The sequence below is a fragment of the Aegilops tauschii genome, chromosome 2 (genome assembly GCF_002575655.3).
Source record: "Aegilops tauschii subsp. strangulata cultivar AL8/78 chromosome 2, Aet v6.0, whole genome shotgun sequence".
Classification (NCBI taxonomy): domain Eukaryota; kingdom Viridiplantae; phylum Streptophyta; class Magnoliopsida; order Poales; family Poaceae; genus Aegilops; species Aegilops tauschii.
The window spans coordinates 392,998,681-393,014,606 of NC_053036.3; the positions used below are offsets into that span (position 1 = coordinate 392,998,681).

Here is a 15,926-nt window from a genome sequence, read left to right on the forward strand (position 1 = left end):
GCAATATCCAATTGCTCCAACTCCTTGGATTATGGTGAAGGATTGCAAGCCTATGCTGCTTGGTTTTATTTCCTGAATAGATCTTCCTACGGTAGTTACTGGATCTTGTTGCTAGCGGCAAGTGACTATTGTGGTATTCACCTGCAATGTCTTTTCACAAAAAAGGAAAATATGGATGGATTGTCTAGCTTGGCTCAGTCCTAGCTTGTGCACTCATATTAGCATTTATTTACAAATCAAACTTCCTATACTTTTTGCAGAAATGTTTGTTATAATTTTTTTAGAATTTTTAAGACATTTTGTGATGATATAAGCCGTTTTTCTGCATGGTAATACGTGACTCATTCATATAATAAAGATCGAGTTACAAGTCACGTAAACATTGACTTGACAAAACTGAAAAGACAATCGAATTCTAACCTTTGCACAAAGGACCACCAGCCAAGAAAGCAAAACACAATCAAAACCAAAGAGTAGCATGCCACCTGCCTCCGGCACCACTGCAACAACCACCAAAAGAAAATGTGTCAGATCATCTCTTCACTGAGCTCGACGCGACTCCATTGCTGATATGCACCTTTTTGACCTCCAAAGTAGCTTACCAAAGACGAAGCCATTACCGCTGAAAGAATATGATCGGGTTAGCAAACCAGACACGCCATCGAACTCCACATTTGGCACCCTGCTTGACGATGACGTTAGAGGAGAAAACCATATATGCCAACCACCAACCACAACAATATATGATTGACCATCTTCCAGTTGCCATCGATGCAGACCACTGTCTGCGTCCGCTTCTGCACTACCTCACAAGCTCCATGTCGACACTGAAGCAAACGTCGTTGCAACGGCGGAGCTTGAATACGCAAGTCTAGCATAGGGATGATGCTTCCGCCACACAATCCCCACTTGAACAAACTAGATCCATCACCCACCAACGAGGAAAACATCGTGTCGTGAAGGTTTATTATTTGGCACCGCCGTCGCCCTTTGCCTAAACCACCATGTCGAATGGCAAAAAAACATAAGCTACTAAGCCATAAAACCTAGAGCTACACGATCCGAACGCGTGGGAAGCGGCGAACCCCCTCACCACCAACAATCGAGAGGCCGTCGGTGGATGGAAGCTGCCGGAGGACGGCGCCGAAAGATGGTTCCCATCAAAACCCTAGCCGCCTTAGCTACCACCACATGTTTTAGGGTTTTGGGGAAAAAACTATTTCACGACTGATGATATGAGCCGTTGATGGCTAATATCACCGCCACCTCATTTAACCGTGTGTCTGCGTGTGTTGAGGGGGGGGGGGTGTATAAACTTTACATAGTAGAGATAAAGACCTAAAAAGGAAAATAAATATAGCGACATTAAAGCAGAAAATTATATAAGGAAACTTTTATAATGTTAACTAATACCGGTATTATAGGAGTATCTACCTTCCAGTTTTGTTTTTCTAACAGACTGGCATCAGAATTATTTTTATACTAATTGCTGGCACTTGACACGTATGCATACGTACACCCTATCCTTATACGCACCTTCGAGAAACTAAGCCGACATAGGAGCACTAGGGGTTGAACCCTGATGGGCTGGGGATACCACTATGTCTCTAACCATGGAACCACATGTTGGTTTGCATTGGTTTTTATTTACTCGGGAAACAATACCAGTGTGGCGCACATGCCATTTTCCCAGTATGCACAGGAGGGAGAGAGGATAGCTGCCTCCGACTCCGAGAATCCCGTTAGTAGTCAACTGAGAGAGTTGATCGAGTCGGGCAAACAGCCCGAAACCCTATAAACAAACCAAGCCAAGGCAAGGAATTCAGCGCAGCACACGGATCATATAAACGAACGCGAACGAACCACCAAGCCAACGAACGCCGAAGCCCACGCTCCTCTCTTACCCAGCACACGAGAGGGAGTGGGAAGGCAGCTTTGTCACGAGAGGACCGACTGCTCCGCCGCCGCACCCTTCCCGAGACACGGACTCCCGAGGCAGGCATCACCGTGGACGCGCGCGCGCTGGTCGAATCGGGGAGGGCTCGGGAAACCTTGGAGAAGGGCGGCGGGGACGGTAGGTACTCGCCATGGCCGGGGCACAGGTGGTGGACTCCGGCGAGAAGCGCCTCAACGAGCTCGGCTACAAGCAGGAGCTCCGGAGGGAGATGGTACGTACGCTGCCTCGTCATTTCCTTCCATTTTCTCTCCCCTGCAGAACGGGTTTGTATCGGTTCTCTACGTATCTGTTGCAAAGATAGACTCGCCGGCGACGGCGAGGAGAATTCACCGCTTGCGGCTTGCAACCACCTGTATTTTCCGATGAGATGAGACGCTGGTTACATTGCGTGTTTCGGTAAAACTCTGGCGGCGGCGTTGGCTAATTTTCTTCGCCCGTGCCGTAGAGGCATGATGTGATCTTGCATGACCGGCTTGCGAATTGCGTTTCGTTTTGCCGGCTTCTATTTTTCCTGGTTTCTCAAGAGATGGAGATGTTTTGTTGCATGTGTTGGTGGTGCAGACGCTGTTCAAGACGCTGGCCATCTCTTTCTCCACGATGACGCTCTTCACGGGGATCACGCCGCTGTACGGCAGCAGCCTCCAGTACGCCGGGCCGGCCAGCCTCGTGTGGGGCTGGGTCGTCGTCTCATTCTTCACCTGGTTCGTCGGCATCGCCATGGCCGAGATCTGCTCCTCCTTCCCCGTAAGCACACCTACACCTTCCCGGAACTTCCCTGCATGCCGCCGTTCCCAGATTCAAGGACTTTGGTGCTCTGTTTATGCTCTGCTTGTAGAATTCAGTTGGGTTTGGTCTGTCAAAATTATACTATCGGCACAAAATTCTTGCAATTTAGTTCTGACTCTCGAGTGGCATTGTGCCGCAATGGCCGAATCTTGAATGTATTTTCCTGTAGCTGTGCCGTATGACTTGTGTTATATTCGGGAAAAAATCCTATGCGACCGGGTCGCATACAGCTGCTCGTGAGACCTTCTCCCGCGTGCGACACCTGGCATTACGAATCCTAAAGCAGCAGCATCTCGTTCCCCACTTCCCCGTTTCCAAATCTCTCCAACGAGTCAACGACCCAAGCTGCAGCCTGCTCGTCACATCGCCGCCGGTGTGCTCCTCGACGCCAGGTACACCACCCCAGCACGGCGCGTTCCATCCCCGCCGGCAGTACTCACGGCACCGTCGTAACTGCTCTCCACATTTGGCCACGGGGATGCCCCTCGATGCCGGCCGGGCGTGACTCCTTGCTGGTGGTGCTCCACTCCCGTCAGAAGTAGCCAACTGCTAGTCCCCGACGGCCACGACCATGCTCGTGGGCGCCTGCACTTGCGGCACCGCCGACTCAATAAGAATTTTCCCTGTATATTGTTGGTGCTTGATTTGAGCTGTACAATACTGAACAAAGGCAGTTTTTTTCCCTGTATATTGTTGGTGCTTGATTAGAGCTGTAAATCTGGGATGTTTTGTTCAGTTGATCACAAATATAACAAGTAGGACAATAAATCTGCAAATACCAGGAACTTTTATTCACAATGTACTCCCTCCGTCCCAAAATTCTTGTCTAGACAAGAATTTTGGGACGGAGGGAGTACATAAATTCATTTATACAGAAAAGCTCCATGATCTCATCAGCCATCCTATATTACTTGACTTCAGAATAAAATTCTGAAGAAAAATGAACAAAACATCAGCTATCCTAAACAACTTGACTTGACTTCCTGATTTTGTTGTTTTGCTGACTGAAACAACATCTCACATACATTTGTAGAAAGCACTGAATCATGATCCACACAGGCATGCACAACAGTAAAGCGAGCCGGAGATCTGCCGATCGTTTTGCTGTTTCTTCTATCTTCCTTTTGCCATCATGCATGTTGCCCGTCTTTCGTCAGTGTCGACAGAACATCAAGCTCTGCATTTTCGTCAGTGTCCAGCACCATGTGTCAAGATGCAGCCAGCAGCAGCAGGTAACAACTCCAACGCCGAGTTGCCAGGCCACAGCCGGCGGAGTAAAGCAGTAGGTGGTGCCGTGAGCGGGGCGGATGAGGAGCATGGCCGTGGAAGGAGCACCAGTGGCTAGCGACACAGCGAGCAGAGGAGTTGCGCCTCCATGGGCGAGCTGCCGGGGCGTCGATGAGCATGGTTGTGGACGGCGTGGGAGAGCAGCGGAGACGGGCTCGGTACTTCCGCGACAGAGTGAGCAGAAAAGTTGCGGCGGCGGCGACGGCGGCGAGCGAGCGTAGGGCGGCGGCGAAGGAAAAGGGATTAGGGATTTGGAAAACGGGGCGGCTGCAAGTCGGGAATGGAAACGGGATTCATGTTGCTTTGAGATTCGTTTCTCCAGGTGTCAGGCGCTAGACAGGGTCTCACGTTCGGCAGCGTACGACCCAGGTCGTATAAGATTTTCTTCCGTTATATTCAGGGTAAAAGAAAACTCGTTGCTTCTGATCACGGCTGACGTGCTCTGCTTTGAACTTGTTTTTTTTTCTTGTTTGACAACAGACAACTGGCTCCCTCTATTTCTGGGCTGCTCATCTCGCTGGCCCGGTCTGGGGTCCATTGGCATCCTGGTGCTGCGCTTGGCTGGAGGCCATAGGCCTCATTGCCGGAATTGGTACACAGGTATGCTCATTCAATTTGATTTCATGCTTAACTGAAAGTCTGAAACCTGTCTGCTCGTTCTTGTTCTTTCTTCTAGCATTTGCTTGAACAAGATAGTAAATCTCTTGTCCGGTGTGTCAATTTTGCGTCTCCATTGTTGCAGGCCTATGCAGGATCCCAGGTGCTGCAGAGCATAATCCTGCTCTGCACCGGCACCAACAAAGGCGGCGGCTACCTGGCCCCTCGCTGGCTGTTCCTCGTCATGTACCTCGGGTTAACCTTCATCTGGGCCGTGTTCAACACTTTCGCCTTGGAAGTCATCGCATTCCTCGACGTCATCTCCATGTGGTGGCAGGTCCTCCCAAGTTGTCCATAGAATGCATGCGTTCGACTGAAAGGGGTACACCGCAGAAAAAAATGACAGTTTCGTTGCTGCTGTGGTGCAGGTGGTTGGCGGCACGGTCATAGTGATCATGCTGCCGCTGGTGGCGAAGACCACGCAGCCGGCGTCGTACGTGTTCACGCATTTCGAGACGACGCCGGAGGTGACGGGGATCAGCAGCGGCGCCTACGCGGTGGTCCTGTCCCTCCTGGTGAGCCAGTACTCCCTGTACGGGTACGACGCGGCGGCGCACCTGACGGAGGAGACCAAGGGCGCCGACAAGAACGGCCCCATCGCCATCCTCTCCAGCATCGGCATCATCACCGTCTTCGGCTGGGTCTACATCCTCGCCCTCACCTTCAGCATCCAGGACTTCGGCTACCTCTACGACCCGGCCAACGAGACCGCCGGCACCTTCGTCCCGGCGCAGATACTCTACGACGCGTTCCACGGCCGGTACGGCAGCTCCACGGGCGCCATCGTGCTGCTCTTCATCATCTGGGGCTCCTTCTTCTTCGGCGGCCTCTCCATCACCACCAGCGCCGCCCGGGTGGTGTACGCGCTGTCGCGGGACCGCGGCGTCCCCTTCTCCAGCGTGTGGCGCAAGATCCACCCCACGCGCAAGGTGCCCGGGAACGCCGTGTGGCTGTGCGCCGCCGTGTGCGCGCTGCTGGGCCTGCCCATCCTGTGGATCAACGTGGTGTTCACGGCCATCACCTCCATCGCCACCATCGGCTGGGTGGGGGGCTACGCGGTGCCCATCTTCGCCCGGATGGTGATGCGGGAGGAGGACTTCCGCCCGGGGCCGTTCTACCTCCGGGGAGCCAGCCGGCCCGTCTGCCTCGTGGCGTTCCTGTGGATCTGCTACACCTGCTCCGTCTTCCTGCTCCCCACCGTGTACCCAATCAAGATGGATACCTTCAACTACGCGCCCATCGCGCTCGGCGTCGTCCTGGGGCTCATCATGCTCTGGTGGGTCGTCGACGCCAGGAAGTGGTTCACGGGACCCGTCAGGAACATCGACGAGCAGATCGACCACAACGCCGGCGGCGACGGCAATGGCAATGTCAAGGTCTGAGACTGAGAGCCAAGTAGTCATGTGTTGTCATTCTTTTTCGTTGTGCTCTGCTCGTGTGTGCGTGTTTTATCGTCTGGTCAGTGAACTTAGTTTAGGTTGTGGAGACATGGCATGTGTCATACCGAAGAAACTAGAGATAGGTGGAAGCCTGACGAAATCAAACATTTTCAAGAACGAACAGAGCCATGAATCGTGAAGCTGTCTTTTGTTCTTTCGATCGAAAACATTGTGGGCTGAAATGAATGGAAAGGAGTGCCAAATAATTGACTGGCACGAGAGGAGTTAATGGAATGAATGAATACCCATTAACTTTCTAAAAAAAATCTTGATGGCACGTTGTGCAGTGGAAGAAACGAATTCATGTTCCTTTCCTTTTTTTTTTTAGAAAGATAGGATAGACACAAATGATCACAACACATACCCATACTCTCTCCTACAACCACCTTCGAAAGAGTGGGCTGACATATCTTAAGATTGACGAAGTCAAAAGAATAGTCACAGAGAGTATGAAATAATCCAGGAGATATGCGAGCAGACGTATAAATTAGGAATTGAACCCGATGATCTGATTCCACCACAAAAAATCTAACCATCCATTATTTCTAATAAAGGATAAAGATTCAATGAGGTAATAGGTCAGCCAACACTCATATTTGGTAAGTGTTAGCAGAAAGGAAAACAACATAATTGGAAAGTATGAATTAATAACATAAAATACGGAAATGTTAACTAACGACCGTTTGCCAGGGGGCCAAATTTATACTATTAAAAACCCAGCGAACACTCTCTTCTGCCGGATTCGTTGCATGAATCTTGGTGTAGGGGATAGGAGAAACTTCAGATTTTAAACTCGTTCGCTGTGATACAAAACCCAGCGAACATTATCCTATTAAAAACACTACCGCGCACCCAATCCCTTTTTCTCTCTCTTTTTTACTAGATTGCAAAATATGTTTTTTTCTAGGTACATGGCATTTAAAAGAAAATAACATGTCAGTTTTTAGAATCTTTTGAACTTTGTCACATGGAAAATTTAAACATTTTTTCCTATTGTTCAAAAGTCAAGTTTGTTTTTGTACATGACAGATTTACTATCAATAACATGCTATTTTTATTATTAAAAGGATGGCATTTTCATTATTAAACAGAAGACATTTTTATTTTCTAATATTCAGAAGTCAAGTTTGTTTTTTGCACATGAAAGTTTTATTAATACTCTGAAAATGTGCTTGTATATATTTCTGCAAAGGCCCTCTTTCAGATATAGAGATGTATATTTCATATATGTTAACCTGAAACATAAATTAATTGTTTTTACATGATAAGAACCCATTTTCAAAATAATCTGGAACTAAACATGTGTGTTGTTTAACACCAAAATTTGAATCTAACTACTTAGGGTGAATGAACTTCAATCAAATCATATTATATTATGAATCTGTTTCATGTTCTGCACCAAACAAAAAAGAGCAAGGAGCACTAAAGAACAATAGGCATGGGAGGCATGAAGAAAACTCAACTGACGCCTCTTTCTGCATTGCACTAGGAACTGAGATAGCTTTAGCATTCCGTCACGTTTCCATGTCGATTACTCTTAGGTCCCATTTCTTCCTTTTCATGTCTCACAATGGACATCTCATATCATATGAGTATAGCATATGTATGTTTTATTTTTTATTTCCTAAAGTTATTTAGCAAACAAAAAGGAATAGGAAGGAGTGCCTAAGAACAATAGCAAGAGAGGCATCGGGAAATGCCAAACTGAATTTCCACCTCAAGAAAAGAGGTAAAGAACCAGTAAAGTTAGGATTTCCTCTATGTTCTCATTCCCACTGCTCTTACACCCTCTCTTTCTTCCTCTTACTAGCTCACTTTTGAGATTTCTCATCGAATATGTGCAAACATATAGTTGATTTATAAGCTAAAGCAATACAACAAGCCAAAAAAGAAAGAGGAACGAGTGCTTTAGAATAATAGGAATGGGAGGCATCGGAAACACCATACTCAATTCTAACCTCTGATACTAGAGGTTAAAACCGAGCAAGTTAGGGTTTCCTCCATGTTCCCATTCCCACTACTCTAAGACCATCTTTTCTTCCTCTTTTAGGCTCGCCTTCGTGGTCTCATGTTATCTAAATATGTGGACACATGTATATGGTTTGTCCATTGGAGCTCTCTCGTAAGCCAAAAGGAATAGGAAGGAGTGCAGAAGAACAGTAGGAATGGGAGGCATCAGGAAAGGATCCATCTGAAATATCCGCACCCCAACACTAGAGGTACAAACAAAAAGAAGGTCTTTCCTCCATGTTCCCATTCCGAGTGCTCTTCAGCTCTCTCTTTCTTCCTCTCCCCGGCTTAGATTTAGTGCCTACAAATGTAACTAAACAAAAACTCTCGTACAACAAGCTTGACATGCTGGACAAGGTGTTTCAGCTTTGAGGTATAAATAATGGGTGGTGCAGGATATCCAGGACCTTGAAGGATAAAGCAATGAAGACACTTGGTGCGTGTGGGCACCATTCTATAGTCAATGATAATGGGGCCACATATTCATTGACCCTATACTATGGTCCTCAGCTCTTAATTTCGGGCACTTGCGTGTAGATCCCTTTACTTACCTTCATTACACATATCCGAAACTATACATTATATCAATACCAACCTTCTTTTAGAATAATATATGTACATAACTGCATTTATAATGTCAAAATATGTTGGAATAATAAGTTACGATCAGATAAATAATATGAAATTGAAAATATTAGACCCTCTTAGGTAAGCTTGGAAAAAAATACACAACAGTGGAAAAGAACCACGACGTGATAATAAATTGGAACATAAGGTACTTTAGACATGAGCTGCACTATTAGAGATGACAGAATGTGATTAACACATGATAAGACATCACTCATATCATAGAAACCAAAATTTATTTAGTTTGTTTTATCAAGATAAAATGTTTATGTTCCTATTCTTCTTTAAGTAATTTAGTATCCAAATTCCGCAAGATGTACGCAATTTCATGGCACGAGAAAATATAGGGAAAACATATCACCAAAGTAACCATCACCTTTCATCCCAAGGTGGAAAACACATGAAGGTATCGTAATCATATATTTTGTCCAAACTCACTATACACATAGTTTTTTGATAACAAGGTTCGGAGATAAAGGAAGAACAAGATCCTGAAGAGAGGATGGTACTTCTTCCACCCGGCGAAGTACTTCTCAGTTCAACCTTGTAGCTTGGCCACAATCCATCCAAGTATTAAATCACCAGGTTGATATGCGAATAGCCAGCAAGGTTCAAGAGATGGGAAATAAGCTTTGTCCCACACACCAAAGAAATATAGAAAAGAACTACACCATTTTATGATCAAGTGTACAAAGTCTAGTGGAGTTTACAATTTTTGAAGATGCAGATTATCTTGTTGCATTCAAGGTTGTTTCTTGGTAGCTTTCCATTAGTTCGCTCTCACGACTGAACTCACTAGGAATTGATGATAAAAATAATCTGCAATGCATATATTGTTACATGTTTTGTGTGCAGATTATCATGTTTTGCACTTTGATTTATGCTCGTACTCTTAACTATATTGGTCAATAGTGGTGTGTCATTGATGTGATTTACTCTCCAGCATGAGTTCAACATAATGAACTAGTGTACCATTCTATGTGTTAAAGTTGTGTGCGTCATCTTGTTTACTCTGAAAATGTGCTTGTATATATTTCTACAAAGGCCCTCTTTGATATATATAGATGTATATTTCATATACATTAACCTGAAAGGTAGATTGATTGTTTTTACATTAACCTGGAACTAAACACGTGTGTTGTTTAACACCAAAATTTGGAATCTAACTATGTAGGGTTGTAGGATCGGAAGTATGTCTAGAGGGGGGGGGGTGATTAGACTACTTGACCAAATAAAAATCTAGCCTTTTCCCAATTTTATGTCTTGGCAGATTTTAGCAACTGAACACAAGTCAAGCAATCAGCCTACACATGCAATTCTAAGAGTATAGCAGCGGAATGTAAATAATTGCATATGAAGGTAAAGGGGAGGAGTTTGGAGGGAGCAAACGCAATGTAGACACGGAGATTTTTGGCGTGGCTCCGATAGGTGGTGCTATCGTACACCCACGTTGATGGAGACTTCAACCCACGAAAGGTAACGGTTGCGCGAGTCCACGGAGGGCCCCACCCACGAAGGGTCCACGAAGAAGCAACCTTGCCTATCCCACCATGGCCATCGTCCACGAAGGACTTGTCTCACTTGGGTAGATCTTCATGAAGTAGGCGATCTCCTTGCCCTTACAAACTCCTTGGTTCAACTCCACAATCTTGACGGAGGCTCCCAAGTGACACCTAACCAATCTAGGAGACACCACTCTCCAAAAGGCAATAGATGATGTGTTGATGATGAACTCCTTGCTCTTGTGCTTCAAATGATAGTCTCCCCAACACTCAACTCTCTCTCACAGATTTGGATATGGTGGAAAGATGATTTGAGTGGAAAGCAACTTGGGGAAGGCTAGAGATCAAGATTCTTGTGGTTGGATTGGAATATCTTGGTCTCAACACATGAGAATGTGGTTCTCTCTCAGAAAATGAGTAGTGGAAGTGTAGGCACGTTCTGATGGCTCTCTCTCGAATGGAGAAGGGGGTGGAGGGGTATCTATAGCCTCCACACAAAATCTAACTGTTACACACAATTTACCAAACTTGGTGGGACCGAATAGGGAAACTCGGTAAGACCGACCTGTTTCAAAATGTGAACCTTAGGCTTTTCGGTGGGACCGACAATACGAACTCGGTAAGACCGATGCGCTAGGGTTGAAACCTCATCTCGGTGAGACCGATCACATGAACTCGGTGAGACCGATTTTAGTAGTAAGCAAACAGAGACTTGGTCGGGCAAACTCGGTGGGACCGACTGCTCATTTCGGTGAGACCGAAATGTTACAAAAAGGAAACAGAGAGTTTGCATTGCCAACTCGGTGGGACCGATCGCTCATCTCGGTTAGACCAAAACGTTACAAAGGGAAACGTAGAGTTTGCAATCCCATCTCGGTGAGACCGAGATCCCTATCAGTGAGACCGAACTGATTAGGGTTTGTGGCAATGGCTATGTCAAGTGAACTCGGTGGCGCCGGATAGATCAAATCGGTGGGGCCGAGTTTGACTTTAGGTTTAGGACATATGTGGAAATGAGAAAGTGGTTGAGGGATTTTGGAGCATATCACTAAGCATTTTGAGCAAGCAAGCCATTAAGCAACACCTCATCCCCTTTTAATTGTATTGGCTTTTCCTATGAACTCAATGTGATCTTGGATCACTAAAATGAAAATGTAGGATCTTGAGCTTTTGCCAATATGTGTCCTTAGCATTTTGAGGGGTCCACATCTCTAGTCCATGCCATACCAATCATTATACTTTCTGAAACATTAATCTTGAATGGATATTAGTTTAGTGAGATATATGTTGTTATGAATTACCAAAACCACCCGGGGATTAGTTGCACTTTCAATCTCCCCCTTTTTGGTAATTGATGAGAACATATAGATCAAAGCTTCGACAAATGATAATATAAATGAAGTACATCGTCACTTTGAGAAGTATGTGATAAGCAAGAGCTCCCCCTAAATTTGTGCATTATTTAAAATTTGCTTTTGAATGCAAATGCACAATCGATTAGGATCATGGGTTATCACATACATCTTGGTGGAGTGCTCAAAATGATAGAATATGAAATATGCACTCATTACCAAGACAAGATATGAATGATCATACATGAGAGATAGAATATCATCATTCAAGCACAAACATTAAAGTATGATATGATCAAGCACATTATCAAATAAGTATCTCACACACACATAAGTAGAGTATCAACCAAACGAGCAAGCAAATAAAGTAGCAAGAGAGGCAAAAGAAGCAAACACACACTCTCTCTCGAAGCCTATGATCTATACACTTTCTCCCCCTTTGGCAACAAGTTATCAAAAAGCTTGAAAATGCATAGTGCTATGCGGCTCTCTAAGCACGATCTCTGGGAGCTCCGGAGTGCGAAGATGGCGTGGAGAGAACAGCATCTTCGAAGACTTCGGCTGACGTCTGAGGATCTGGAGGGGCTGCCACTGGAGGGGCAACTGAGGTTGTGGCTCTAGAGTCAATCACTGGCACTGCTACAGACCTCTATCTTCTTGGCACCCTCTGATAAGCATCTGTGGTTGTCCTGTCACTCCTGTCCTCAAGGTCTTCTTGTATATTCTCAACTGAAGTCTGAATCTCAGTGACTTTGACATCCAAGTCATGTAACTTTGTCTCAAAGATCCTCTCAAGGCTTTCTTGATTTTGAGTCAGGGTAGCTAGTCCTTTCTCTATTCTCACAGTGGCCTCAAGCAGATAGCTGAGCTAGTCCTGCTTGGTCTTGAGATTGACTGTTGAAGGATCTGGAATCTTTGAAGCTTTTTCAGCCTGTTGATACGTCTCCAACGTATCTATAATTTTTGATTGTTCCATGCTATTATATTATCTGTTTTGGATGTTTAATGGGCTTTATTATGCACTTTTCTATTATTTTTGGGACTAACCTACTAACCAAAGGCCCAGTGCAAATTGCTGTTTTTTTGCCTATTTCAGTGTTTCGCAGAAAAGGAATATCAAACGGAATCCAAACGGAATGAAACCTTCGGGAGCGTTATTTTTGGAACAAACGCCATCCAAGAGACTTGGAGTGGACGTCAAGGAAGCAACGAGGCGGCCACGAGGTAGGGAGGCGCGCCCAGGGGGGTAGGCGCGCCCTCCACCGTCGTCGCTCCACCGACCTACTTCTTTCGCCTATATATACTCATATACCCTGAAAACATCCAAGAGCACCACGAAACCCTATTTCCACCGCCGCAACCTTCTGTACCCATGAGATCCCATCTTGGGGCCTTTTCCGGTGCTCCGCCGGAGGGGGAATCGATCACGGAGGGCTTCTACATCAACACCATAGCCTCTCCGATGATGTGTGAGTAGTTTACCACAGACCTTCGGGTCCATAGTTATTAGCTAGATGGCTTCTTCTCTCTCTTTGGATCTCAATACAAAGTTCTCCTCGATTCTCTTGGAGATCTATTCGATGTAATTCTTTTTGCGGTGTGTTTGTCGAGATCCGATGAATTGTGGGTTTATGATCAAGATTATCTATAAACAATATTTGGTTCTTCTCTGAATTCTTATATGTATGATTTGATATCTTTGCAAGTCTCTTCGAATTATCAGTTTGGTTTGGCCTACTAGATTGATCTTTCTTGCAATGGGAGAAGTGCTTAGCTTTGGGTTCAGTCTTGCGGTGTCCTTTCCCAGTGATAGCAGGGGCAGCAAGGCACGTATTGTATTGTTGCCATCGAGGATAAGAAGATGGGGTTTATATCATATTGCTTGAGTTTATCCCTCTACATCATGTCATCTTGCCTAATGCGTTACGCCGTTCTTATGAACTTAATACTCTAGATGCATGCTGCATAGCGGTCGATGTGGGGAGTAATAGTAGTAGATGCAGAATCGTTTCGGTCTACTTGTCACGGACGTGATACCTATATACATGATCATGCCTAGATATTCTCATAACTATGCGCTTTTCTATCAATTGCTCGACAGTAATTTGTTCACCCACCATAGATTATGCTATCTTGAGAGAAGCCACTAGTGAAACCTATGGCCCCCGGGTGTATCTTCCATCATATTATTTTCCTATCAATTTGCTATTTTTGCCGCCGTTTATTTTGCAATCTTTACTTTCCAATCTATATCATGAAAATACAAAAATATTTATCTTATTATCTCTATCAGATCTCACTTTTGCAAGTGGTTGTGAAGGGATTGACAACCCCTTTATCGCGTTGGTTGCAAAGTTCTTATTTGTTTGTGTAGGTACAAGGTGACTTGCATGTAACCTCCTACTGGATTGATACCTTGGTTCTCAAAAACTGAGGGAAATACTTACGCTACTTTGCTGCATCACCCTTTCCTCTTCAAGGGAAAACCAACACATGCTCAAGAGGTAGCAAGAAGGATTTCTGGCGCCGTTGCCGGGGAGGCTTACGCCAAGTCAAGTCAAGATTTGATCTCCCAGCAACTAGCCATTTCTGGCACCGTTGCCGGGGAGATCTACGCACAAGTCAAGACATACCAAGTACCCATCACAAATTCTTATCCCTCGCATTACATTATTTGCCATTTGCCTCTCGTTTTCCTCTCCCCCACTTCACCTTTGCCGTTTTATTCACCCTCTTTTTCCGTTCGTCTCTTTTCGCTTGCTTCTTGTATGCCTGTTTGCCCTGATGGCCTTGCCTAAAAGCGTTGATCCTCACCTTAGAAGGTTGGAAGAAATTGAAAACAATGTTAGAAGCTTTATGACTTTGCAATTTGAGCATAATAATTTCTTTAGAAACGAGCTTAAAGAACAAAAAAGCTTTATGTAGTACATGAATAAAGAGCTTGATGATATGTATAAGGAATTTTATGGTTTGAAATCTCAGTTTGCTCATCTTGAAAACTTAATAGCCCAAATTTCGGATAAGCAGGCCACCTTAGTTAATAAGATGGCCGCCAAACCGGAAGAGCTAGAAGGTAATAATGATGAAGATCTAGAAGTGATTGATGTGTCTCCTATTAAATCTTTGTTTTGCAATATGAATCTTGATAATGATGGGACTGGAGATGAGTCAACTTTACTTAAAAGGCATCCCAATGATTCATATTTTTTAGATCTTGAAGCAAAAATTGGTAAAAGTGGGATTGAAGAGGTCAAAACTTTACATAGCAATGAACCCACTATTTTGGATTTCAAGGAATTTAATTATGATAATTGTTCTTTAATAGATTGTATTTCCTTGTTGCAATCCGTGTTAAATTCTCCTCATGCTTATGATCAAAATAAAGCTTTTACTAAACATATCGTTGATGCTTTAATGCAATCTTATGAAGAAAAGCTTGAATTAGAAGTCTCTATCCCTAGAAAACTTTATGATGAGTGGGAACCTACTATTAAAATTAATATTAAAGATCACGAATGCTATGCCTTGTGTGATTTGGGTGCTAGTGTTTCCACGATTCCAAAAACCTTGTGTGATGTGTTAGGTTTCCGTGAATTTGATGATTGTTCTTTAAACTTGCATCTTGCGGATTCCACCATTAAGAAACCTATGGGAAGGATTAATGATGTTCTTATTGTTGCAAATAGGAATTATGTGCCCGTAGATTTTATTGTTCTTGATATAGATTGCAATCCTACATGTCCTATTATTCTTGGTAGACCTTTCCTTAGAACGATTGGTGCAATTATTGATATGAAAGAAGGAAATATTAGATTCCAATTTCTGTTAAGGAAAGGCATGGAACACTTTCCTAGAAATAAAATTAAATTACCTTATGAATCTATTATGAGATCCACTCATGGATTTCATACCAAAGATGATAATACCTAGATCTATTCTTGCCTTTGTGCCTAGCTAGGGGCGTTAAACGATAGCGCTTGTTGGGAGGCAACCCAATTTTATTTTTGTTTCTTGCTTTTTGTTTATGTTTAGTAATAAATAATTCATCTAGCCTCTGGTTAGATGTGTTTTTATGTTTTAATTAGTGTTTGTGCCAAGTAGAACCTTTGGGAAGACTTGGGTGAAGTCTTTATGATCTTGCTGTAAAAAACAGAAACCTTAGCGCTCACGAGATTAGCTGCCATTTTTTACTGGAGAGTGATTTTAGGTTGATTCTTTTTGCAGATGATTAATAGACAAATTCCTCACGTTCACAAATTTATTTCAGAATTTTTGGAGTTACATAATTATACGTTTGATACAGATTACT

The 15,926-nt window shown here is 44.3% G+C and overlaps 1 protein-coding gene across 1 annotated transcript; it reads left to right on the plus strand.

Annotated features, from left to right (window-relative positions):
- The first annotated feature begins 1,726 nt into the window (after window positions 1-1,726).
- Window positions 1,727-6,342, plus strand: LOC109781997 (amino-acid permease BAT1). Its single transcript, XM_020340589.4, has 5 exons — window positions 1,727-2,168; window positions 2,519-2,701; window positions 4,511-4,630; window positions 4,773-4,964; window positions 5,056-6,342. Exons 1-5 carry the CDS (start codon window positions 2,088-2,090, stop codon window positions 6,067-6,069), a joined length of 1,590 nt encoding a protein of 529 aa, XP_020196178.1. The 5' UTR covers window positions 1,727-2,087; the 3' UTR covers window positions 6,070-6,342.
- The last annotated feature ends 9,584 nt before the right edge of the window (window positions 6,343-15,926 follow it).

Coding starts and splice junctions, on each gene's coding strand:
- LOC109781997 (XM_020340589.4), top strand. CDS start 2,088: ATGGCCGGGGCACAGGTGGTGGACTCCGGCGAGAAGCGCCTCAACGAG. Junction 2,702..4,510: donor AGATCTGCTCCTCCTTCCCC/GTAAGCACACCT, acceptor GTTTGACAACAG/ACAACTGGCTCCCTCTATTT. Junction 4,631..4,772: donor TTGCCGGAATTGGTACACAG/GTATGCTCATTC, acceptor CCATTGTTGCAG/GCCTATGCAGGATCCCAGGT.